General features: G+C 41.6%; 1 protein-coding gene across 1 annotated transcript in view; it reads right to left on the reverse strand.

Annotated features, from left to right (window-relative positions):
- arhgap42a (Rho GTPase activating protein 42a) overlaps positions 1 to 27,860 on the reverse strand; it is a 330,330-nt gene that overhangs the window by 194,487 nt on the left and 107,983 nt on the right. Inside the window, exon 3 of the mRNA XM_078221767.1 lies at positions 3,132 to 3,193. Coding sequence (XP_078077893.1) covers positions 3,132 to 3,193 — 62 coding nt within the window. The remainder of the gene's footprint in view (positions 1 to 3,131; positions 3,194 to 27,860) is intronic.

Genomic DNA, 27,860 nt, shown 5'->3' on the forward strand with positions numbered 1-27,860 from the left:
CTTGGTAGAGTCAAGATGTCTACAGTTGTTTTTGTAAGAGATCTAAATTAAATTATTCATATGTTTTACCAGCCAAAGAAATGTTTTGAAAGGGAGGTAATGAGTTTGGATCTCTAACTGGGACAACCCAGTTATATCATGTTGCTGTGGGGATACATTATAGAATTTTTCTTTGGTTGGACTGTGTCTGTGGTTTTCTCACAGAAAAAGGTTGCAGTTGGAGCGTGGAAGCAGCTTTGAGACCAGCAGAGAGAGAAATCTATCTAAAGCTGTTTACCAGAAGCAAAAGGGGAGTCACTGAGAAATAACACAATGAGGGTCATACTTGAGTGAGGGTGTCCACCAATGTGAACTGCTTAAAGGGATTTGGAGAGTCACCAGCTGAGTGCTAGAGGAAGAACTTTCAAGAAATCTCATACTTCAGGAATACCGAGGAGAATCGAAGTGCATTTCTGAGAGCTATGGCACACCTTTGTTGGTCCTTGGAGAAGTGAAGGAATTCTTAAGATCCTGTAAAGTATGGGGAATTCCTGGGTGGAGATCTTCAAGCTTAAATAATAAGTGCTTAAGAAATATAATATCAAATTCATCGTACTTGATTTGTTTTCTTGTACAGTAAAAAGTTTCGTTTGAAATATGAAATCTTGTGATATAATTCTGTCAATGTCTGAGAGTTAGGATTTATTTTTCCAAGGTTAATTGTCTTGAGATCGTAACAATACCCAGCCCCTGGCTGTCAAGGTCACATTATTTATATGGCTATTCCAATTGAATTTACAATCAATGGTGACTCTCAGGATGTTGACTATGGTAATATGGCATGATGATAGCAGGCCATATCCCCATAATCCCACATATTTATCCTGCTAGTCCCCCTTTGGACACTAAGGGATGAATTTTCCAGTTTGCCCTGCCACGGGAATCGTAGCAGGTGAGGGGCAGAAAGGTCCGTTGACCCTGGGCGGGATCTTCCAGTTTTGGGGTCAGCGCAGCCAGAAAATCCTGCCCTAACAGGCAATTTAGTATGGCCAAATCCACCTAACCTGCACATCTTTGGACTATGGGAGGAAACCGGAGCACCTGGAATAAACTCACGCAGACACCGGGAGAACATGCAAACTCCACACAGACAGCCACCCAAGACTGGAATTGAACCTGGGTCCCTGGAGCTGTGAGGCATCAGTGCTAATCACTGTACCACCATGTCACCCAAAATGAACTGTTCAAATTCATCATGCCCTTTCAATGATGCTTGTTTTACGTGTTTTGTAAATTCTTGCGTAGCTATTTGCAAGTAGCAAACGAAACTTATTAAATGGGATCAGGTGTAATACTTCTCTTTACACAAGGTGTGATGACACATCCACAACATACTTTGTTACTTAGACCTACTTACAAGTACTTTAATAAGCAATTCAAAAGGTGGCTTGTTCAATAAGATTATGCCTGATCATATGCCTTAATTCCACTTTCCTGCCTGCCCCCACATGCCTCAATTCCCTTTTAAACTATATAGTCATAAGAGTCTAGTTCAGTATCTTGTTTAGAGAACGCAAGCCTTTCAGATAAACCGCACTCGGCAAATTTGCTTCTTTCAATTACCCTTTGATTAAATATTAATTTTTCAAAACATTCACAAACAAAACAACAGTAGTTCAGGAATTTTGAAATTGTCCAGTAGCTTTTGAGTCAAAGTTAGTTACAAACGTCAAGATGTTCTCTGCTGGCCCATAAAGCTTGGCAAATTGTTAAACTTCTTACTATACTCAAACCTGCCATAAGTGATGGCAGCAGCATTATTTTGGGAGCTCACTTATCACAAAGTATGTCAAATGTTATACTGCACGCTAGCACAAGTCAGCAACCTTTATTTGTTCTTTATTTTCACAGAACCTCCTCATAGGTAAAATTATTTTAAGCTAATTTATTCACTGTGGCATTTGTCATTTATCTCATCTGTTAAACATTATCAAACAATGCTAATAGCAGGCATGCCATGTGCACATGAATACACCTATGTATTGCAGAAGCTGTACTAATATTAGGTTAGGGAGATGGTTGATTTAATATAGCATTTGTTTTGTATTAAAATAATGCCCTTCAAATTAATCAGCCTAGTCATGAAAACACATCAAGCATAATGATCAGCACAATATGGGAGGGCAACTTGAGGATATTGGTAGACATGCAACAGGTATTTTATATTCTGTGAACATGATGAACGTAAAGTCACAAGATGATTAAGATGCCTGTGTGGAACTGGGAGGAGGTGATAGATCTTCATGTTCTAAAGTTCACTTCTCTCTGGGCAGTCAATAGCTGACACTGCACTGGCCAACACATTCACCATCTCAACCAAGATGCAATACTGATATTTCTATGTTTTGATGGTGTTAAATTAACTCCTTGCACATCAACTGAGGGGGCTGCTGCAGAATAATGAAATAACAGAATAATAATGGCACTGCACTGCTGTGTTACAGAACATAAATAAGCAATACAAACCATCAATTTAAGCCAGCGTTTTTCTCTACTTGAGATTCCCACTCTCCTGCATGTTACACATGGCAATTATTTTTCTTTTTCAAGAAACACACTTCAAAAGAACTCATTGACTTTGTTTAATACAGTCTCTTTCTCAGAATTCCCCATGCTAACCACTTGCAATGTAAACAAATTTATGGCCTTTTTCATTCTTCGGTATTATCTTAGCTCTGAGCTATTAACAAAATAGAGTACTGAGCAATGGAAAGAATCTGTCACTGTTTACTTTGTCATAACTCTTCAAGACTTCATGCCTGGTAATATTCTTATGAGTCTGCTTTTCTCATTTTCCATTATTAACATATTCTTTATAATAGGGTACCCCAAATCTATATCCTCCACAGTTATCATCTTCATCATTTTGCCTTTCCTCTAGCCCCTGTCTTGCTATCATTAGCAAATGTGAATATTATTTAATGTATCAAGTTCAGTCATTTAGCAAATAACACTGGCTCCAAAACACATGTGGAGCACCACATCTTCCAATCTGAGAAACGTTCCTTTACCCCTAGTGTTTACCATTCATCTCTATCCATATGGCCAAATTCCTGTTTCTGTAAGAATTTTAAAATAAAGATATTTCTTACCAATCTTCTTCGCTCCTCTTCAACTGTATGGAGAAGCTGTGCAAACTCTTTGAAGGACTGAGCTGGAAAACATAGGTTTTATGTATAAAGTAAGGAAAATCACATCTCTTATAACTTCTAATCCACAATTCATGACTGCAACAAATGATTTTGAAGGATTACTTAAAATTAGTGGGATGAAATTTGTAAATGGCCCAATATTACATGGTAATGTATTATACAAAACTGAGGCAGTCAACTTTGAGCATAATAGAGAGGCTCAACACTTGGGTGCAGTTTGACAAATGGCACTTAAAACAGACAATGCATTGGTGTGAAAAAATGATTTTAGTAACACTGCGAATTTATAAAAGCTGGAAAATATCAGAACTTTTTGGATGTGTTTGCATAGTGTGAAATTATGATAAAATGGTAATCACAATATAGGAATACATCACAAAATTATAGGTCAATGGAACTTGTTAACAAGACAACTTTTTAAATAATTTACCTTGCTCGGATCACTTTCTATCCAAAGGAACACTGGCACAATAGAAGGAAAACAAAGACAAAGTAAGGAAGTTTTGAGACTTAAAATTACTTAGAGAGTCATAGAGGTTTACAGCATGGAAATATGCCCTTCAGCCCAACAAGTCCACGCTGTCCAGTTTTTACCATTAAGCTAGTCCCGTTTGACCCATATTGTATACTGGGCCCCATTATAACATGGTCCGTGACAACCTTATCATAAGCCTACATTATACCAGAGACCATGTTACAATTAAGTCCTTTCAAAAGCACCAAGTCAGTAGCTGGAATAATGCAGAATGAAATAAATGACCTCGTAAACCGATAAATCACCTATAATGTAAACAAACGAAGTTCCGCTAACAAAATAAAGTTAATCAATTGAAATGAATAACATTTGATTTAGTCGCTTGGTTGTACAAAGTTGAGTATTGCTCAAAAGAGAAGCTTTTCACTTTGTGCTCATCAGGATAGGCACAATAATTAAATTCAAAGGGAGAAACAATTTCTTCTGCATGGGAAAAGGGTGTTGATTGGTTGGCTAGTCGACTGATTGGCTGAGGCTTGAGCATACACCATGGAACTATTCCGCATACTTTTGTTTAATTCAAAAAAAGCACAATGCCTGGATAGTCTGAAAGTGATGATGTGGAGATGCCGGCGTTGGACTGGGGTAAACACAGTAAGTAGTTTAACAACACCAGGTTAAAGTCCAACAGGTTTATTTGGTAGCAAAAGCCACAAGCTTTCAGAGCCTTAAGCCCCTTCTTCAGGTGAGTGGGAATTCTGTTCACAAACAGGGCATATAAAGACACAAACTCAATTTACAGAATAATGGTTGGAATGCGAATACTTACAGCTAATCAAGTCTTAAAGGTACAAACAGCGTGAGTGGAGAGAGCATTAAGATAGGTTAAAGAGATGTGTATTGTCTCCAGACAGGACAGCCAGTAAGGCTCTGCAAGTCCAGGCAAGCTGTGGGGATTACAGATAGTGTGACATGAACCCAATATCCCGCTTGAGGCCGTCCTCATGTGTGCGGAACTTGGCTATCAGTTTCTGCTCAGCGACTCTGCGCCGTCGTGTGTCGTGAAGGCCATCTTGGAGAACGCTTACCCGAATATCAGAGACCGAATGCCCGTGACCACTGAAGTGCTCCCCAGGCAATCACCAGGCAAGACTGTTCTCTTCCTGTTGGGGGGCACTTCAGCGGTCACGGGAATTCGGCCTCTGATACTCGGGTAAGCGTTCTCCAAGGCAGCCTTCACGACACACGACAGCGCAGAGTCGCTGAGCAGAAACTGATAGCCAAGTTCCGCACATGAGGACAGCCTCAACCGGGATATTGGGTTCATGTCACACTATCTGTAATCCTCACAGCTTGCCTGGACTTGCAGAATTTCACTGGCTGTCCTGTCTGGAGACAATACACATCTCTTTAACCTGTCTTAATGCTCTCTCCACTCACACTGTTTGTACCTTTAAGACTTGATTAGCTGTAAGTATTTGCATTCCAACCATTATTCTGTAAATTGAGTTTGTGTCTTTATATGCCCTGTTTGTGAACAGAATTCCCACTCACCTGAAGAAGGAGCTTAAGGCTCTGAAAGTTTGTGGCTTTTGCTACCAAATAAACCTGTTGGACTTTAACCTGGTGTTGTTAAACTTCTTACTGTCTGAAAGTGCCCAGTCTACTACAAATTAGCCTGGAAGGGTAAAAATCTGAACAACAGGTAAAGATAGCCTTTTCAGCTGATGCAGTAGCAACACGAGTGATATTTTCCGCTAAAAGGATGATGCCATCAAACCAATGCGATGCTTTGCCTATCATACAAATTAATAAAGTGCTATCTGACGTTTAGTGTCGGTGTGATGCCAGGTATGTAGGCCATATATCCCAATGACTGACAGATTGTATCAAACAGCACATCCACTGTTTCTTTGCAAAAGGCAAGGTACTGACCGTACTCAACTAACCCGTGCTTGCAAAACTCAGAATATAGTGTCTAATGTTAGATGCGGCACGGTAGTACAGTGGTTAGCACTGCTGCTTCACAGCTCCAGGGTCCCGGGTTCGATTCCCGGCTCGGGTCACTGTCTGTGTGGAGTTTGCACATTCTCCTTGTGTCTGCGTGGGTTTCCTCCGGGTGCTCCGGTTTCCTCCCACAGTCCAAAGATGTGCGGGTTAGGTTGATTGGCCAGGTTAAAAATTGCCCCTGAGATGCGTAGGTTAGAGGGATTAGTGGGTAAAATATGTGGGGGTAGGGCCTGGGTGGGATTGTGGTCGGTGCAGACTCGATGGGCCGAATGGCCTCCTTCTGCACTGTAGGGTTTCTATGATTCTATGATAACAATTGGGCAGCACTTGCTGAAAAATCTAAAATGTGCTGAAAATAACACAAAAACCAATTTAAGATTATCAGTCAGATTCGCAATGCTTTTAAGAAACTTCATTTACTCATATGGTGGGTCATGTCCTTTGCAGGAAAAAGGAATACGTCCAGACATTTAGCTCTTATTGAATTAAACAAGAGTATAAGGGGGCCAATAGTTCGCAGGTGCATTCTCCACGGTAATACCTCACTTCATCTTGCCAATCAATTAGCACCCTTTTTGTATGCAGCATAAATTGTTCTCTCCTTTTAAAATTTGGCATTTTTGCATCTGTCTTGAAGAGTACAACATGTAAAGCTTCGATGGCATGTCCCGCTTTTTCAGCAATATTAAACTTTATTTATTGTGGAACACAAACGTGAATATATTATGTCCAACTGGACTATTTTAATCCTCAGATGGTCAACTCCCACTTACACAGATTAGAAACAAATATTTTGAGTGTGCTCAATTGATAATATCATAGCCCATTTATTAAATGATGGACACACATTGAAAAGAAGTCAGTAATTTTTATTCATTCATATTTACTCCACGCCCCTGCCTTTGCTAAAATGTTCAAAGTTGTGTCACACTTGTAGCTGTTGATTTTTCATTGGCTTCAAATCATCTCAACAATTCATCTAGACAGTTGATGACTGTATGGGATGATGGCTGTGGATTCCTTCTCGGCACATCATCATCATCTTCTTCGACTTCCGAGACATCTTGCGAATTTGGACCTGTGACACTTGCCAATATTTCATCATCCGCTATCATCTCATTGGTAGACTCTTAGTCATCAATATTCAACATGGATTGATTTTGTCAGTATCTAATTCAGCTCCATCTCATTAATTGGTTCCAAATCTAGCTGCATGTTTTATTCTTAGAAGTTTATTAAAATAACAATGCAAGTGTAACCAATAATCTAACAGTTAAAAATGGATTGTGCAAACTAATTGCATATCAATTTAAATTCATACCTCCGTATAAAGTGCAACCTGAAATTAAAATCTTTGACAAAGTTTCATTTTATAGAATAGCTTGTTGGATTTCAGTCAGGATTATCCAGATGATGTTTGTCATTTTCGGAGCTATTATACTTCAACAATGCTTGATACATAGTGAAAACAATTGGAAATATGTTCTTAAAGGGTGAATTTTAATTAAATTTTTGGGTCCAAGGTGGACCTACATAATACGGAGTTCCATGCTATACCAGACCATGTTATAGCCCCAAGGCCCCAGTGTACTCTTAACTGTTAGGATGAATGAGGTAGTACTCCTTATTTGTCATGACTAGGTTATAGTAGCTCAAAAGGTTTCTCACCTATCCTCCATACCCAGTATAGGAAACTGAATAGTCAATAATAAGGAAAAGGGACAACTGATAAATCAATCCCATCCTGACTCCTTCAATTATGCTGGATATTAAATCCTCAGGGACCTGCCAATTCCCTTGTCTCCCTCTCTTCTAAAACCACATTCAAGCTCCCTGATTTGCAACACGACAAACCCCCAGATTTCTAAATTACTCTCCTCCCACACCCCTCAGAGACTAGAATCCAGCCCACCTGTTCTGCCATTCAATATGATCATGATTTTACATCCACATCAAGTCCACTTTGTTGTCCTATCTCTTTATTACCTGTAATTTTCAGAAATTATAAGAATCTCAATCTTGAATGTACTTGCTCAATAACCGAACATTCATGAACCTCTGGGAGGCAATTTCAAAGATTCACAACCTATTAGCTGAAGAAAATATGTCTTCTCAGTTCTAAATGGTTGATCACTCATCCTGAGATTATGACCCCTGGTTTCAAATTCTCCGTAAGAAGTTTAACACCACCAGGTTAAAGTCCAACAGGTTTTAACCTGGTGTTGTTAAACTTCTTACTGTGTTTACCCCAGTCCAACGCCGGCATCTCCTCATCATTCAAATTCTCCAGCAAGAGGAAACATAAGAACATAAGAAATAGGAGCAGGAGTAGGCCATCTAGCCCCTCAAGCCTGCCCCGCCATTCAATAAGATCATGGCTAATCTGAAATGGATCAGTTACACTTACCCGCCTGATCCCTATAACCCCTAATTCCCTTACCGATCAGGAATCCATCTATCACTTCAGTGGGCAGAGAATTCCAGAGATTCACCACCCTCTGAGAGAAGTTCCTCCTCAACTCTGTCCTAAACCGACCCCCCTTTATTTTGAGGCTGTGCTCTCTAGTTCTAGCTTCCTTTCTAAGTGGAAAGAATCTCTCCATCTCTATCCAATCCAGCCCCTTCATTATCTTATAGGTCTCTATTAGATCCCCCCTCAGCCTTCTAAATTCCAACGAATATAAACCCAATCTGCTCAGTCTCTCCTCATAATCAACACCCCTCATCTCTGGTATCAACCTGGTGAACCTTCTCTGCACTCCCTCCAAGGCCAATATATCCTTCCGCAAATAAGGGGACCAATACTGCACACAGTATTCCAGCTGCGGCCTCACCAATGCCCTGTACAGATGCAGAAACAGTCTCTCAGCATCAAGTCCTCTCGAAATTTTGGACATTTCAATGAGATCAATTTTAATTTTCTAAACTCAAGAAAAAAATAGGCTTATTCACACCATCTCTTCTTGCAGGTCATCCCAAGAATCAATCTTGTGAATCTTCGTTGCACTGTCTCTAAGGCAAAACCAAGAGATACAGGAGCAGAAGCAAGTCATTCTGCTCATTAAGTTGGTTCTATTATTCAATGAGATCATGACTGATCTGATGTGATAATCCTCAACTTCACTTTCCCACCTTGCCCCCATAATCCTTAATTCTCTTACTGATTAAAAATCTGTCTATCTCAACCTTCAACATATTTAACCACCCAGCCTTATTCCCCAAAATGGAATTCAAAACAGCAGACTCAAAACTTAATGCTTCTGTCAAAAGATTTCCAGTAAACCACTAGCCTTTGCCTTTAAACTAGTTATTTTCTGCATCAATTAAAATAATTGCAGTTCAAACAAACAGCTCTCCCCATTCCCCAAATGCCATGCTGATCAGGTAGCTGAAATCATGTGATTTCCTAGAAAAGATATGCTCGTTTACAGTCCAGGGTGAACTCATGACCTTTTAAAAAGTCCAAGAGTGAATTTTACCATCCCACCCCCATGGGAATCGGAGCAGGTGAGGGGTGGACCACGGAAAGATCTGTTGACCTTGGGCGAGATTTTCCGGTCTCAAAGCGAGCAAGGCCAGAAAATTCCACCCCAAGTGTCCAAATCATAATGTCCTGCTATATTTTAAAATAAAAATACAGTTCATGAAGATATGGTTTTCAAACAGTGTATGAAACAAATAAAACCAAAAATCGTGGGAAAATAAACCCGTTTTAAGATATCTATCTGAGCAAGTGTTAAGGTTACTAACGCACATGATGTAACTATCATTTGTGGACAATGTACAAGAATGTAACCTAAAATAAACGGTCAATGGAAAGGAGACAAAAATTGCTCTCACACCAGATTTTCCCACCACAAGAGAGACTTCACATTACCAGCAGAATCTCATTAAAAAAACAATCTTTAAAAGCAAAACTGAAAACTGACATTTTTCAGTTGCCAGGCAAAACTGTGACACTAATTCCAAAATGTCACATCAATAGGTGTATTGGGAGAAATCAAACTCTTAACAGATTTAATTTGCAGGAAAAATAACACAATAGGTTTTGTTTATTAGTAGCAAGCACTGGATTTGTAGTGCTCAAGGGAATTCTCACAAAAAGGTCAACTGTGACAAGCAAAAAAATATTTTCTCATTTCAGAAAGCTACCTCACAATAGTTCATATGTACCACTACAAGCACATGTGATCAGCAGCTCAGTTCCACACTTTCTCAATGTACTTCAAAGATTCAATGTTCACCTCAAACTAAAATCATTACAGATTTCTTGTTTCAGATCTGCTGGGTTAGAATAAAGAAGTTTAGTACTGAGCATTCATCAGGACTGGGATTATATTACTTTGATTGTAACACTTAACAGATGTCAGCTCTCAAGAAATCTAATCTACTTTAGTTGACCTTAGACATTTTTGTAATCCTGGTTTTCAAAAGTAAAGAATTACAGAAAAGCAGACTCTCTGCTTCCCAACAATTGTCAGCAAAAGAAGCAAGGAGATGTTGAACTCAGAAGTTACGAAACGTAATTAAACAACTGGAAAACTAGAGTGCATAAATACACCAAACAGCTCCTGCTCATTGACAAACAGTGGATTTTAGTACTATGAAGCATGTTTCTTAAAAATCCAATTTATACAATAGCAAAGTACTCTGAGGGTGAAGAGTAAAATGCAGTTTCTAACATGAGCAGGGAAGAGCAGCTAACTAGCAGAAGTATTTTGAAAAAAAATTCCTTTCAAATTAACTAAATGAGGTATTCAAGATGCTTGCCCTACAGCACTATTGAAATCCTAGGTTAGTATTTTGGATAGAAACTATTTCAGTAATGGAGGCGGCTCAGTATCGCCTGCTAAGTATGCAATGCAATTACAGGTATTCTAATCTTTACTATGTAGAAGTCCAAAGAGAGCATTGCTCTACCAGGGATCTCTAACCTCAGTACATTGCGCTCCTTGTTTATATTACCTGAGATTGTCTGGTCCAAGATTGACATTTTGGAAGCTGAAAGCAAGCAATTTTATTGCTAACAGCAAAGGAATCAGTTTAGCACTTTTATTTGTAAATAAAGACCAAAAGACATCTCAAGATACACTAAAGAGTGAATCTTCACTGTGACCAAAATAATGAATGCTGGTTGGCTTAGTGAAGTAAGGTGGAAATACATAATCTTTCCGGTAGTAGCGTTCTGATGTGAAAACCCACTGTCACCATCAGTAAACTTTGCAACACATCCAAGAGTTCTGGAGCCTTGTGAATTCTGAAGGGAGGAACTGTTGCTACATTCTGAAGGGCAGATTAGAGAAGTTTACTATTCTGTGTACAGAACACCTGGAGTTATGGGGGCTATAGTTGTCGTCCCTCATGGCTTGCAACACAAAAGGGAGCATAGCATTTGAGATGTAAGGCTGTACACAGAGAAAGAGGGGGGATTTATCCAGAAGGCCTTATCTGGAAAGGTTTTGAGTGATGCCACTCTCTTGCCTCCTGCTCAATCAGAAGCAATGTTTGAGGTGCCTATGATTTAGCAAAAAGATGGTCACTGAAGTGTGCTGCCTACTTCAAATGATCTAGAGCTGCATGGCAAGGCGAGGAGGGGACTGCCAGTAGCTATATAAAAGATCACCAGCATCATCTACTTCTTCGCGAGGAGATTCTTTCAGGCAGCAGCAGACAATACAGACAACATTTCCCAGTTTATCACCCACCACTCCATCAGGGAAGTGAGGGGGGAGCTGTACTCAAGCAGAGGGAACTTCATCGTCTTCTCTCTCAACCAGCGAGAAGCAGGAGGAGTAGACACATGTCTCTGTCAAGGTGGCATAAATCCCAATGGTGCAGGGAACCATTAAGTACATGCGGTGTCTCTGCAGACTCCACATGTAAACAGAAGGAGGTAAGGAACCACAAGGGCTACCATTCCATCGATATTTAGTTGTTGCATCATGCCCAGAACACCAAGTCCATTATCCTGACAGCAACTACAAAACGTTCCCACCACTGAGATGAACCAGAAGTTGGCTGACTGGAGATTTAAAAAAAACCTCTTACACAATATTCTTCTTTGGCATCCAATACCGCAAGGATAATATGTCTATAATGAGAGTTATGAAGCCAGAAAAACATCATGGAGCAAATTATCAGCATCCTCAAACAATGCTTCCATAGCCCAGACAACTCAGAGGGGTTCTCCAGTACTCACCAGCGCAAGAGGTCAAGTTAATGGTGGTCTGCCGCATCCCCCACAATCTCCGTATAATGAGGATGTAGCCCTTGCCACTCAATATTTGGAGACCACTTCAGGGGGAGGAAGAGGAAGCAAGAAGATAGAATGCAGGATATCTTTCCTCTAGATGCATTATCTATGAGCAGCTTCTAAGAGTCTGCTTCCATTAATATCGAAATCATAGAAACCCTACAGTGCAGAAGGAGGCCATTCGGCCCATCGAGTCTGCACCGACCACAATCCCACCCAGGCCCTACCCCCACATATTTGACCTGCTAATCCCTCTAACATACACATCCCAGGACTCTAAGGGGCAATTTTTTAACCTGGCCAATCAACCTAACCCGCACATCTTTGGACTGTGGGAGGAAACCGGAGCACCCGGAGGAAACCCACGCAGACACGAGGAGAATGTGCAAACTCCACACAGACAGTGACCCGAGCCGGGAATCGAACCCGGGACCCTGGAGCTGTGAAGCAGCAGTGCTAACCACTGTGCTACCGTGCCGCCATCCAATTATCACCATTGCTCCACATTTCCATCTTTCAATCCAACTGCCACTCCCCATGAAAGCACCTTCTCAGCCAAAATCCTGGACCAAAAGCCACCAACAAAAAAAATCTTTCCATAAAACCACAATCCAACAACACATGCAGTAGTGCTTACAAAACTGACTTATTCATCCTTGTGCATCCTGTTCATTCCTGTCTTCCAGATGCCTTTGCCTGGCCTACTATCGCAGTGACTGCAGCAGTGGGAAACTGCTGACTTTCAGCAGGAAGATTGTAGATGGTGTTACAGGACAACCTTAAAGTAGCTCTGAGCCTTGAGGTCCCAGCTTCAGACAGTATCTCCTTGGTTTGGATTGTAATCTGGGCTCCACATTGAGAGGTAACAACAACTGCTGGGGTGGCAGGGAGGGAAACACAAGCTGTCAATCAGGGAGGACAACAGGTTCATCCTCCATGATATCAACCCATAGGGGTGATGCCTCAGCAATCGGTTGGAAGACAGAGTGCTGGAATATTGTGAGAGCCTGCATATTCACTTGAGCAGTCTGAGCCTCCGAGGCAGCAAGTATGGGTCTCATGATATCAGCCTGAATTTCTGTGGCAGTATTCAGATATCAGGTGGTTTCCATCTCTATTGACATGGAAGCTGAGAGAATGACCTCCAAATGCTGGGTCATAGAGCTGGTCACCGCTTTGAATTTTGGAATGATTACAACAGAGAGGAAGCTATTCGACCCATTGCATCAGTGCTAGCTTACTGCAAAAGGTACTAAACTCATTCCATAGAATCCCTACAGTACAGACGGCCCATCGAGTCTGTACCCACCACAATCCTACCCAGGCCCTATTCCCATAACCCCACACATTTACTTCGCTAACCCCCCTGACACTAGGGTACATTTAGCATGGCCAAGCAAAAAAACCCGCACATCTTTGGACTGTGGGGGGAAACCGAAGCACCCGGAGGAAACCCACGCAGACGCGGGGAGAAAGTGGAAACTCCACACAGACAGTGACCCAAGGCCGGAGTTGAACCTGGGTCCCTGACGCTGTGAGGCAGCAGTGCTAACCACTATGCCACCGTGCCGTTCCATTCCATCTTTTCTGCAGTCCTGCAAATTTATTCCCTTTAGATAATAATCCAATTCCCAAAACTGAATGTAATACTTCAATTGAATCACAGAATTCTTATGGCGCAGGTCATTTTTGCCCATTGCATCTGCACCGGCTCTCCAAATGAGCATTATGAATTGATGCCATTCTCCCACCTTCTCCTCATACTGCTGCACATGGTTTCTATTCAAATATTCATCTTCTGCCCTCTTTAATGCCTTGATTGAACCTGCCTCCATCACACTTTCAGGCAGTGCATTCCAGATCCAAACCATTCATGCAACAATGTTTTTTCTCACATCACAATCGCTTCTTTTGCAAATCATTTTAAATCTGTGTCCTCTTGATCCTTTTATGAACAATAATGGTTTCTCCCTATCCATTCTGTCCAGCCCCTTCATGATCTTGAACATCTCTATCAAATCTCCTTTTAGCCTTCTTCCCTCCAACAGCCCAACCTCCCCAATCTATCCTCATACCTGAAGTTCCATTGGTAAAGTTATAGATGAACTGCTGGCTATTCATTCCTGTCACTTGACACCCCCCCCCCATCCCCCTTTCCAAACCCATCAGATCTGCCTCATACTCCCAGCATTTTGTTTTTATTTCAGATTTCCAGCATCTACAGTGTTACACTTTTGTTGAAGCAACACACTATCCTAGATTCAGTCTGCAGTAGCAGAGCATCTCTCTGGTCTCATATCTATAGAATCCCCTAAGACTATTGCATTCCCAATCTTTCTCCGCCCACAGCTGAGGCAGCTATGGTGTTGTGGAATTGGCTCTGGCTGCACTTTCTGGAGGAAACATCACTTCAGAATTGCTGAATACTGATTGAAGAGTGAAATGCACCGAGGAGACTCCTGCACTACTTCTTGATTTCCTGGCAGTCACCAATGTCCTATCTACCTGCAAAACTTTAAGCTGCAGGGTAACCACATCCAGAAACACTCAACCTCACAGATGCTAGCTGTTGTTCAAGCTCCGAAACTCTGAGTTTGAGTTGCTTCAATAGGCGACATTTAACATAGGAACATATGAATTAGGAGCAGGAGTAAGCCACTCGGCCCCTCGAGCCTGCTCTTGCAATCCATAAATTCATGGCTGATCTAATTTTAACCTCAACACCACGTTCCTGCCTACCCTGATAACCTTTCACCCCTTGCTTATCAAAAATCTATTTCTTTTAAAGATATTCAAAGACTCTGCCTCACCACCTTTTGAGGAAAATAATTCCAAAATGTGCTGATCTAAGAAATCACCCTGAAAACATCCCATTAATTCATCATTGATGCAACAGAGAAAAAAATTCTTCTTATCTGTCTTAAATGGGCAACCCCTTATTTTTAATCAGTGGCCCGAACTCTAGATTCTCCAAGAGGAAACATCTGTCCCAAATCCACCCGTCAAGGCCCTCAGGATCTTGTATGTTTCAATCAAGTAGCCTCTTACTCTTCTAAACACCAGCAGATATAAACCTAGCCTGTCCAGCCTTCCCAAATGAGACAACTGCCCATGCCAGGTATTAATCTCGTAAAGCTTCTCTGAACTGCTTCCAATGCATTTGCATCGTTCCTTAAATAAGGAGGCCAATGCTTTATACCATACTCGAGATGTGGTCATTTTAATGCCCTATATAACTGAAGCATAATCTCCCTACCTCTGTATTCAAATCCCCTTGCAATAAATGATAATATTCTTTGCTAATTACTTGCAGTACCTGCATACCTTTGTGATTCATGCACGAGGACACCCAGATCCATCTGCATCACAGAGCTGTGCAATCTTTCAAAATTTAGTTAATATGCTTTTCTTTTAATTTTCCTGCCAAAATGGACAACCTCACATTTTCCCATATTACACTCCATTTGCAGATCTCTGCACACTCAACTAACCAATCTTAATCTTTTTGTAGCCTCATGTCCTCTTCACAACTCTTTCCTACCCATCATTGTGTCATCAGCAAATTTAGCACGCATACCATCAGTCTGTTCATCCAAATTATTTATATAAATTATAAAAAGTTATGCCCCAGCACTGATTCCTGTGGCACACCAGTCATCACATCTTGCCAACCATAAAAAGACCCATTTATGCCTACTCTTTGCTTCCTGTTAGCTAGCCAATCTTCTATCCATGCCAATGTTATCCCCTACATCGTGACCTTTTATTCCCTGCAATAGCCTTTGACAAGGCACCTTATCAAATGCATTCCAAAAATCTAAGTACAGTATATCCATCAATTCCTCTTTATCCACAACACTCATTAATTCTTCAAAGAAATTCAATAATTGGTTAAACAGGATTTCTCTTTTACAAAACCACGTTGGCTCTGCCTGATTACCTTGAATTTATCCAAATGCTCTGTAATAACATCTTCAACAACAGTTCGACCATTTTCCCGATGACAGATGTTAAGCTAACTGGCCTTTGATTTCCTGCTTTCTGTCTCCCTCAATTTTTGAATAAGGAGATATTAACTATTTTCCAATCTAATGGAACCTTCCCCAAATGTAGTGAACTTTGGAAAATTAAAGTCAATGCATCAACCATCTCACCAGTCACTTCTTTTAAGACCCTAGTATTAAATCCATCACAATCTGGGGATATGTTAACTCAGTTTGAACAATTCGTGAAGTACCACATCCTTGGTGCTTGCAATTTTCTTGAGTTCCTCCCTCCTTTTCAATTCCTGATTTATAGCCATTTCTAGGATGTTACTTGTATCCTCCATAGTGAAGACCAATAAGAAATACCTGTTCATCTCCTTAATACCTCAGACTCACTTTCTATTGGACCAATGCTCACTTTAACTTTATAAAAAAATTATAAACTCTTACTATCTGCCTTTATATTTCTAGCTATCTTTCTCTTACTCTATTTAGAAATCATCATAGAAACCCTACAGTGCAGAAGGCCATTCGACCCATCGAGTCTCCACTAACAACAATCCCACCTAGGCCCTATCCTGTAACACCACATATTTACCCCGTAGCCTACACATCCCAGGACACTTGGGGCAATTTCTCATGGTACATCCACCTGACCTGCACAGCTTTGGAGTGTGGAAGGAAACCGAAGCACCCGGAGGAAACCCACGCAGACACGGGGAGAATGTGCAAACTCTGCACAGACAGTGACCCAAGCCAGGAATCAAACCTAGGTCCTTTTCTTTGCTCCTTATTAATCATTTAGTCATTCTTTGTTTTTGACTTAATTAAGTAGATTCACTGGCTACTCACCTATCAGCTGCTTCCCTTGTGCTGTGTGATGATTCTGTGCTACTGATGTATTTTGTTTGTGGAGGGGCTGCTTTAAGATTCAGTATTTTGTTACAAACAGGTAGTTTGTCTGGCGGGAATACAGCAGATGCTGGAAAGCAGGATAATTATTCATTTTAGCTATGTAAGTGTTTATTTAGCAGAAGGCTTAATGAGCATTTGTTTACCAAAGAAAATGACCCTTGGATGTTTTAATTAAAGCAATGGAAAGGCGAGTTAGGTATATTTGGTCATATCATCATGTGATACTAGAAATGGGAGGAGCTAGATTTGTAGCTGAGAAAAACAGCTTTCTGAGTTCAGTCGCTGGAGAGGGCTGTTTAAAGGTAAAAGCCTACAAGCTGCCCTCTCTTTCTACAAAATCTCTCTGGAAGCACCGAAGTTGTTATCCTAAGTCAAAGCAAGTATACCTGAACTTGCTAACTATTTATCAAGCAGGGTTTAAGTCTATAAGCGAAGTATTGCTTAATTGGAACTGAATAATAATAAGTTAGAATTCAAGCGTTTGTTTCTTTTTATGTTTAAAGATTGGTCGATGGTTCAGAGTTAAACGGTTTCATTTTGTTAGTGGCATATTTAAATCGCGTTATGAATAAAGCTCGTTTTGATTCCTTAATTGTCAATGGAATCACCCGAGGCGAAGCATCCTTTTCTCACATTTATGTCAAAAAAATAAAACTTATTGGGGTCTAGTCTGGCTTCTTAATATACCTTGGGGTTTCCGATCTGGCACCCTAACAGTTGGTATCACTTTATTTCAAAGGAAGATTGACTGAAATGTTTTACTCAACTCTTATTACCTACATACCTCAGATTTTAAATTACTTCTATACTGGAAAGAATGGATACCAAGCTCTGTTCAATGTCCAGTGCTAAATTCTTAAAGTTCTTAAAGGTGACAACAGATTGCCTGATAGAGCTGCTAATGCCTCAAACATCTTACTGTGCATCCGCGTCAGAGTTTTCCTGTACACTGCCATTTTTAAGTTCTCGCTGAAGTCTCCAGCAGCAAGATACATCTGTGACCTTATTGGCAACTATGTTGTTTCCTGCACACATGCACACTCCAGTTGTGCATGTTGATATCACCATGTGCAGATCTCAACTCTACACTACCCTCTCAGGTATGTGGCAGTTCCAGTATCAGAGTTGTTGGCTGCAAGTGTCAGATCCAGTGAAGGTGCTTCTTAATCAGAGATCTGGTACATATCTTGTCCTTTCTCATGATGCTACAGTGACTGGCCTGGCAGCAATTCTTGAGTATTTGAAAAGATAAATGTCGAAGGTGTTAGATTGAGGTGGAAAGCAAAATATCCAGGTGTGGAATAATTGTGAATCAGAACATCTGCAATCAAAAACAGGAGCAATCCAATCCAATCTCTGCATTTTCGCAGTATAGTACAGACAAGTCACACGGTAGAGTGAAGGCTAATCACAAACTTTAATTATAATAGCATTGATGAACAGCTTCTCAAAGCAATCAGTACTATTACTAAGGAATAGACAGGGAAATTATGTGGATTCCAGCTCTTAAATCAGACTTCTGGGCTTATCTTATTCAAGATCTCTTTATTCTTAAGATCCGCCTTTTCTCTATTAGATCTGGTAACAGACATGACAGTTAAGTGGTCAAATAGTAAACATGTTCACAGCAGCAAGTACTAGCTGCAAGTAATTTTAAATTATACCAAACTGCTCTGGTATGAAATCTTAGAAACCCTACAGCACAGAAAGAGGCCATTCGGCCCATCAACTCTGCACCGACCACAATCCCACCCAGACCCTACCCCCATATCCCTACATATTTTACCCACTAATCCCTCTAACCTACGCATCCCAGGACACTAAGGGCAATTTTAGCATGGGCAATCAACCTAACCCGCACATCTTTGGACTGTGGGAGGAAACCAGAGCACCCGGAGGAAACCCACGCAGACACGAGGAGAATGTGCAAACTCCACACAGAGTGACCCAAGCCGGGAATCGAACCCAGATCCCTGGGGCTGTGAAGCAGCAGTGCTACCCACTGTGCTTTAGGAAGGATCTTCATCGATCAGACCCCTCCTCCTGTGTGTTTTTTTTGTCGAGTCTTTTTGGTGGACCTTTTTTCTGAGGCAGTGGACATAGAAATTTGTGGAAATATTTCAATTATAACAATTGTAAATTACAACTGGGTTTTTGGTTTTTGCTTTGGTATTTCCGGTCTGCCGTCAGTTTTAATGTAACTTCCACTGCTTTAGAATCATTTCTTGTGATAAAATCCAGTTGTTTTAACAGATTTCAAGCATTATTTATTTCAAATATTAGCTTTTACACATTTAAAAAAACATATACATGAGCTTTTATTAATAACACTTCACATCATTAGATCATTAAACCATGACACTTTTTTGTGAATTTCATTTTGAAAGTCACAATTCAATATTCTGATTATTGTGATTTTTCTCTCTCTTAAAAGTTTAATAGCAAGGTATTTTCTTTGTCAAACAATAATGTAAATGACCCATTAGCCTAATCTATTGTAAACATATACATTGGGGGAATGTGTCCACTGGTTTCTGCATGTGTAATATCAGCACAATCCAAGTGGAATTAGCCAAACCAGTGCATAAGATCATTAAATTTTAACAAGTGAATTACAGCCAAAACCACTTACACATGGTTTCCGCAATCTTTTGTATGCTGTTTTAAGATTCTATTCATCAGATCAGGCCCTGTCCATAAAATTGGCCATACTTAGAGGTCGAAATTGTGTAATTTTGCTCTTCAAATTACACTAATTTTCTTAGGCATTATTTGGCACACCTTTAAAGTTTCTTCACACAAAAGATTTTATTAAACTGCTTAAATTGATTAGTTTTTCCCAAAGAAACGATTATATGGTTCATTAAAGCTTCAATGTAAGAAATAATTTTCAGTGATAAATCAGGTTACTCAGAGGTGGAGGACAGGAGCCAGCAAGCACACTGGAAGTTTTTGGACAGCAAACCTGGATCGTGAATGTCTGTCACTCAAAGAACTTCAGCTCAGTTGTTGAACTGGAGTCTGAGCTGCGGACATTGTGGGACATCAGGGAGGGACTGAGTTACCTGAACACTTTGTTCCAGAGGCAGCAAAGCCCTTAAGATTAAGCAGAACTTTAGAGTTAATCAATGATTAGGGACAGAAGGATGTGATTAGAAGTTAAGGCGGTACTGGGATCCAGGATGCAATGATGAATGAACCTCAGCTCTTGACTTTAACTAATAGGTACGAGTTACTTGCTATCTGTGTGGATGAGAACAAGTGCGGCAAGGGGAAATGTGCAAACTGACCATAGAACCATGGTTCAGAAGGCTACTGAAATATGAGAAGGGTGAAAAGAAAATGTAGCAGTGATAGGGCGAGCATAATCAGGGGAATAACTACCTTTCTTTGCAGCCACAACCAGGAGTTCCAAAGGTTGTGTTGCCTGTCTAGTGCCAGACATCTTCTTGTGGTTAGGGAAGAAATTGGGGTGGGATGAGGAGGATGCAGTCATCGTTGACCAATGACATTTGTAGGACTAAGAATAGTGTTTAGCTGATAGAGTTTGAGGAATTAGGGTCCAAATTAAAAGAAGCCACATTTCAATTGGGACAGGGATAAACAGATTTGTAGGCTAAATGCATGGCTGAAATGTGGTGTGGGGAACATTGGTTTCATTTCAATTAGGAGCATGGTTAGGCCACTCAGCCTCCCAAGCCTGCTCTGCCATTCAAGAAGATCATGGCTGATCTGAATATACATTCAACCCCTCATTCCTGCCTATCCCCAATAACATAAGAACATAAGAAATAGGAGCAGGAGTAGGCCATCTAGCCCCTCGAGCCTGCCCCGCCATTCAATAAGATCATGGCTGATCTGACGTGGATCAGTACCACTTACCCGCCTGATCCCCATAACCCTTAATTCCCTTACCGCTCAGGAATCCATCCATCCGCGCTTTAAACATATTCAGCGAGGTAGCCTCCACCACCTCAGTGGGCAGAGAATTCCAGAGATTCACCACCCTCTGGGAGAAGAAGTTCCTCCTCAACTCTGTCTTAAACCGACCCCCCTTTATTTTGAGGCTGTGTCCTCTAGTTTTAACTTCCTTACTAAGTGGAAAGAATCTCTCCGCCTCCACCCTATCCAGCCCCCGCATTATCTTATAAGTCTCCATAAGATCCCCCCTCATCCTTCTAAACTCCAACGAGTACAAACCCAATCTCCTCAGCCTCTCCTCATAATCCAAACCCCTCATCTCCGGTATCAACCTGGTGAACCTTCTCTGCACTCCCTCCAATGCCAATATATCCTTCCTCATATAAGGGGATCAATACTGCACACAGTATTCCAGCTGCGGCCTCACCAATGCCCTGTACAGGTGCATCAAGACATCCCTGCTTTTATATTCTATCCCCCTCGCAATATAGGCCAACATCCCATTTGCCTTCTTGATCACCTGTTGTACCTGCAGACTGGGCTTTTGCGTCTCATGCACAAGGACCCCCAGGTCCCTTTGCACGGTAGCATGTTTTAATTTGTTTCCATTGAGATAGTAATCCCATTTGTTATTATTTCCTCCAAAGTGTATAACCTCGCATTTATCAACGTTATACTCCATTTGCCATATCCTCGCCCACTCACTCAGCCTGTCCAAATCTCTCTGCAGATCTTCTCCGTCCTCCACACGATTCACTTTTCCACTTATCTTTGTGTCGTCTGCAAACTTCGTTACCCTACACTCCGTCCCCTCCTCCAGGTCATCTATATAAATGGTAAACAGTTGCGGCCCGAGTACCGATCCCTGCGGCACGCCACTAGTTACCTTCCTCCAACCGGAAAAACACCCATTTATTCCGACTCTTTGCTTCCTGTCGGATAGCCAGTCCCCAATCCACTTTAACACACTACCCCCAACTCCGTGTGCCCTAATCTTCTTCAGCAGCCTTTTATGGGGCACCTTATCAAACGCCTTTTGGAAATCCAAAAACACCGCATCCACCGGTTCTCCTCCATCAACCGCCCTAGTCACATCTTCATAAAAATCCAACATGTTCGTCAAGCACGATTTTCCCCTCATGAATCCATGCTGCGTCTGATTGATCGAACCATTTCTATCCAGATGCCCTGCTATCTCCTCCTTAATAATGGATTCCAGCACTTTCCCTACTACAGACGTTAAGCTGACCGGCCTATAGTTACCCGCCTTTTGTCTCCTTCCTTTTTTAAACAGCGGCGTAACATTAGCCGTTTTCCAATCAACCGGCACTACCCCAGAATGCAACGAGTTTTGATAAATAATCACTAACGCATCCACTATTACCTCTGACATTTCTTTCAATACCCTGGGATGCATTCCATCCGGACCCGGGGACTTGTCCACCTTCAGTCCCATTAGTCTACCCAGCACTGCCTCTCTGGTAACATTAATCGTATTAAGTATTTCTCCTGCTGCCAACCCTCTATCGTTAATATTTGGCAAACTATTTGTGTCCTCCACCGTGAAGACCGACACAAAAAACTTATTTAAAGACTCAGCCATATCCTCATTTCCCACTATTAACTCCCCCCTCTCGTCCTCCAAGGGTCCAACATTCACTCTAGCCACTCTATTCCTTTTTATATATTTATAAAAACTTTTACTATCATTTTTTATATTAATTGCTAGCCTAGCTTCATAGTCTATCCTTCCTTTCTTTATCGCTTTCTTAGTCTCTCTTTGTTGTTTCTTAAATTTTTCCCAATCACTTGTTTCTCCACTATTTTTGGCCACTCTGTACGCAGCTGTTTTTATTTTAATACTCTCCTTTATTTCCTTCGTTATCCACGGCTGGTTCTCCCTTTTCTTACAATCCTTGTTTTTTGCTGGAATATATTTTTGCTGAGAACTGAAAAGGATCTCCTTAAAAATCCTCCACTGTTCCTCAGCTATCCTACCTGCCAGCCTGCTCTCCCAGTCTACCTTAGCCAATTCATCCCTCATCCTATCATATTTCCCTCTGTTCAAACAGAGGACACTGGTTTGAGACCAAACTTTCTCCTCTTCCATCTGAATCAGAAATTCGACCATATTGTGGTCACTAGACCCAAGAGGGTCCTTCACAATAAGATCCTTAATTCTACCTACCTCGTTACACAATACCAGATCCAAAATAGCTCGTTCCCTCGTCGGTTCCGTAACATGCTGTTCAAGGAAACTATCCCGACAGCATTCTAAGAACTCTTCCTCCATTCCACCCTTACCGACTTGAGTCTGCCAGTCAATGTGCATGTTGAAGTCCCCCATGATTATTGCCGTTCCGTTTTTACACGCATCCCTTATCTGCTTGTTTATAGCCCTCCCTACCTCAACATTATTATTCGGGGGCCTATATACCACACCTACTAGTGTCTTTCTCCCTCTACTATTCCTCATCTCTACCCATAATGATTCCACGTTTTGTTCCTCAGAGCCTATGTCATCCCTCAGTACTACCCTGATATTATCTCTTATTAATAGCGCGACCCCACCACCTTTTCCTTCCTGTCTATTCTTCCTAAACGCCTGACACCCCTGGATATTCATCTCCCAGTCCTGGTCATCTTTCAGCCACGTTTCTGTAATGGCCACTAGATCGTACCCACTTGTGCTGATTTGCACCATCAACTCATTCACCTTGTTCCGAATGCTTCGTGCATTCAGGCAAAGTGTCCTTATTCCAGCTTTTATCTGAACCCGCTTTGATGAGTCGCGAACACCGTCTCCCTCTACTCCCTTATCTAAATTACCGCCTTCATTCACTTGCACCCTCTCCTCTACCATTAATTTTGTAATTCCCCTTACCCCTGCATCCTCCCCCCCATCAATTAGTTCCTTGATCCTAGTCAACTCTTCTAGCTCCCCTCCCCCCAACCTATCTAGTTTAAATTCTCCCCAGTAGCCTTAGCCAACCTACCGGCCAGGATATTGGTCCCCGTGTGATTCAAGTTCCACCCGTTTTTTGTATACAGATCACCCCTGCCCCTAAAGAGGTCCCAATGGTCCAGGAACCTGAATCCCTGCCCCCTGCACCAGTCCCTCAGCCACACATTCATCCTCCACCTCACTCCATTCCTGCCCTCACCTTCCCGTGGCACAGGCAGTAATCCTGAGATTACTACCTTTGCTTTCCTCTTTCTCAGCTGTCTCCCTAATTCCCTGTACTCCCTTTTCATGACCCCTTCTCCCTTCCTACCCACATCAGCGGTACCAATATGTACCGCTACCTCAGGCTCCTCTCCCTCCCACCTCAGGATTTCTGGGACGCGACTAGCGACATCCTGGATCCCGGCCCCAGGGAGGCAGACCACCATGCGAGAATCCCGCCTACCTCCGCAGAAACGCCTGTCTGTCCCCTTCACCATCGAGTCCCCGATTACTACCGCCTTCCTCCTCTTTTCCTTAGCCCTCTGAGTTACAGGGCTGGACTCCACTGCGGAGACACGGCCACTGCTGCTTCCCCCAGGCGGGCTGTCCCCCCCAGCAGTACTCAAGCAGGAGTACTTGTTGTGCAGGGGCAAATCCACCGGGGTGCTCTCAACCACCCTAGCCTTACCCTTCCTGGCCGTCACCCACTTGGCCTCTTCCCGTGGCCCTGGTGTGACCACCTGATGATAGCTCTTGTCTGTCACCTCCTCATTCTCCCTCATCAGCCTAAGATCCTCGAGCTGTAGTTCCAGCTCCCTAACACGGTCTCTCAGGAACCGCAGCTCGACACACCCCTCACAGATGTGGATGTCCGGGAGGCCAGATGCCTCCAGGACCTCCCACATCCTACACTGGGAACAACACATTGGTTTCACACTCATACTGGACACTTTATGTCAAGTAAGACAGTGAAAAGTTAATAAGAATGTAAGGAAACAAAAACTCACCCCTGCTCGTCCAAGCCCTGTGAGCCAAAGCCCTGACAGCTCACTCAACTTCCCACTCACTCTGCTGCCCGCTACGATGCTGCCCGCTGTATACTTTGGTGCACTTTTAAACCCTCCAAAAACTTCCCCTGGCCACTCCTGGCCTGACTTCCGGTTTTGAAAAAAACCTCCGATTTTAAACCCAAAATTAACTGAAAAAATAAATAATTAATTACAGTCAGAAAACCCATTCTCTTACCCTCAGCCTGCTCCTGGGAACAATGAAGCTGAACCTCCAAGGTAAGCCCTTTTTAAACCCTCCAAAAACTTCCCCTGGCCACTCCTGGCCTGACTTCCGGTTTTGAAAAAAACCTCCGATTTTAAACCCAAAATTAACTGAAAAAATAAATAATTAATTACAGTCAGAAAACCCACTCTCTTACCCTCAGCCTGCTCCTAGGAACAATGAAGCTGAACCTCCAAGGTAAGCCCTTTTTAAACCCTCCAAAAACTTCCCCTGGCCACTCCTGGCCTGACTTCCGGTTTTGAAAAAAACCTCCGATTTTAAACCCAAAATTAACTGAAAAAATAAATAATTAATTACAGTCAGAAAACCCACTCTCTTACCCTCAGCCTGCTCCTGGGAACAATGAAGCTGAACCTCCAAGGTAAGCCCTTTTTAAACCCTCCAAAAACTTCCCCTGGCCACTCCTGGCCTGACTTCCGGTTTTGAAAAAAAACCTTTCACCTCCTTGTTAATCAAGAATCTATCTAGCTCCGTCTTAAACATATTCAAAGACTCTGCTTCCACTGCCTTATGAGGAGTTCCAAAGACTCAAGACAGAGAAAAAATTCTCATCACTGTCTTAAATAAATGGCCCCTTATTTTTAAAGAGCAACCCCTAGTTCTAGATTCTCCAACAGGACAAAACATCCGCTGCACTTCCATCTTGTCAATACCCCTCAGGATCTTCAAGGCCTTGATCAAGTTGCCTCTTACTCTTCTAAACTCTACTGGTTACAAACCCAACCTCTCCAAACTTTCCTCAAAAGATAAACCACCCATTCCTAGTATTCAACCTTTTCTGAACTGCTTCAAATGCATTTACGTCTTTCTTTATACAAGGAGACCAATACTGCTCATAATACTCCAGATGTGGTCGCACCAATGCCCTAACAACTGAAAGATAACCTCCCCACTTTTGTAATCAATTCCCCTTGCAATAAACTATAACAATCTATTAGCTTTCCAAATTATTTGCTGTACCTGCATGCTAGCCTTTTGTGATTCATGGGCCACTGGCACAAATACTTAGGCAAAGAACTGAGGCGGTAAATTTTGAAAGGAAGAGCATGTACAGACAATATAAAATAACGAGTATGATTCTTAAGGTGATGCAAGAGCAGAAGAACCTGTATATTTCAGCGATGTGAAACTTCAGTTAAGAGTACAGATTGGAGAGGTTGAAACTGTTTTCCTTGGAGAGACAAAAGCCAAAAGGAGATTTGATTGGGGTGTTCAAAATCATGAGGGGCTGGACAGAGTAAATTGGGAGAAATTATTCCCACTCGTAAAAGGATCAAGAACGAGAGGGCACAGATTTCAAGTGATTTTCAAAAGAAGCAAATGTGAAGTGAGAAAAATATCTTTCGCACAATGAGAGGTTCAAATCTGATCTGCCTGGAAGTGTGGAGGAGCCAGGTTCAATCAACCCCAGGCATTTAAGAGGGCATTAAATAATTATTTGAATAGAAACCATATGCAAGGAGACAGGGAAAAGGTTGTTCCTCTGCAGCTGAACCATCAGGTGGGTCTTGAATGTACAGAGTTTAGATAATCTAGAAGATGGTACTGAACAGACCTTCATGTCGTTCCTTGGTGAATAGCAGGTTAGACTGTTCAATGACTGGATCTGATGACAGAGCATGTATGGTGAATTTATCAGCACATAATTACAATATTGCAGTTCCATAATAATTATAGGACTTCAATTTAAATATTTTAATACGCCTCTTTCAAGCAGGTATATAAACATGGGGTGAATCTCAGGCCAGTGATTTTCTTTTTCATTTTTGTATCACTTCTGCTGCATTCAGAGTAATTATGTTAGGTGACAAGGTAATTGATTTATTGTAGTCAAATACGTTAAATTCGTTTTTAATTGAATGATATTCTGGAATCTTCACTGATGCATTAGTGCTTAAATCTCTCCAGAACATCCCCTTCCATTTCTGCAGCTTCCTACAACACTATATAGTTTCCCACCCAAACATTTCATTCCTATGATTCTGGCCTCCTGGGTATCACTCCTCCTTTGCAGCTGTGTTGTCTGCTATCTGACACCATGCTCTTGATTTCCTTCCCAAAAACCGTCTGACTCTCCACCACACACTTCTCCTTTGAGATTCATTTCTCTGGCCAGACTTTGTTATCTGTTTCTTTATCTTTATCTAATTTTTCCTTACACTTTTGTGCAGCAATTACATATTTAATACATATTACAACTTGAGAAACATGAGAAACAGGAGCAAGTGTCGGCTATGTTTCTGCTCCACCATTCAAAAAGATAATGGGTGATTTTCCTGCTCAAATCCACCTTCCCATTTCTACCTTCATACTCCTCGATTCCCTTAGTGTCCAAAAATAGATTGTACTCATCCCGGAGTATACTCAGTGACTGAGCTCCCACAATTTCTAGGTTGTAGAATTTCAAAGATTGACAACCATCTGAGCAAAGAAATTTTACTTAGCCCCTTGTGTTGAGAATATGACCTACAATTCTAGACTCTTCAGCGACAGGAAATAGCCTCAGCATTTACCGTCAAGCCTCCGCGAACTTGATACATTTCAAAGAAGTCACATTTTCACCTTCTAAATTTCAGAGAATATAGGTTCATTAAGTTCAATCTTTTCTCACAGGAACCACCATATAAATGCAATATTTATATTATTTATATAGTGATTCCGGGCATTTTCAAAAATGAGAATCCACAATAGGGGCACTCATTCTCAGAGTAAAGGATCTTTTTGGAAACAATGACCATAACATGATAGAATTTAGCATTCAGTTTGAGAAACAGCAGTGGCAGATGTTTATGAAAATAGTTAATTACTCACAACAAAGATATACCCCAGTGATGAAGGAGGATTCTAGGAACGGGATAAATCAACCATG

The sequence above is a fragment of the Mustelus asterias genome, chromosome 10, assembly GCF_964213995.1.
Source record: "Mustelus asterias chromosome 10, sMusAst1.hap1.1, whole genome shotgun sequence".
Lineage (NCBI taxonomy): Eukaryota > Metazoa > Chordata > Chondrichthyes > Carcharhiniformes > Triakidae > Mustelus > Mustelus asterias.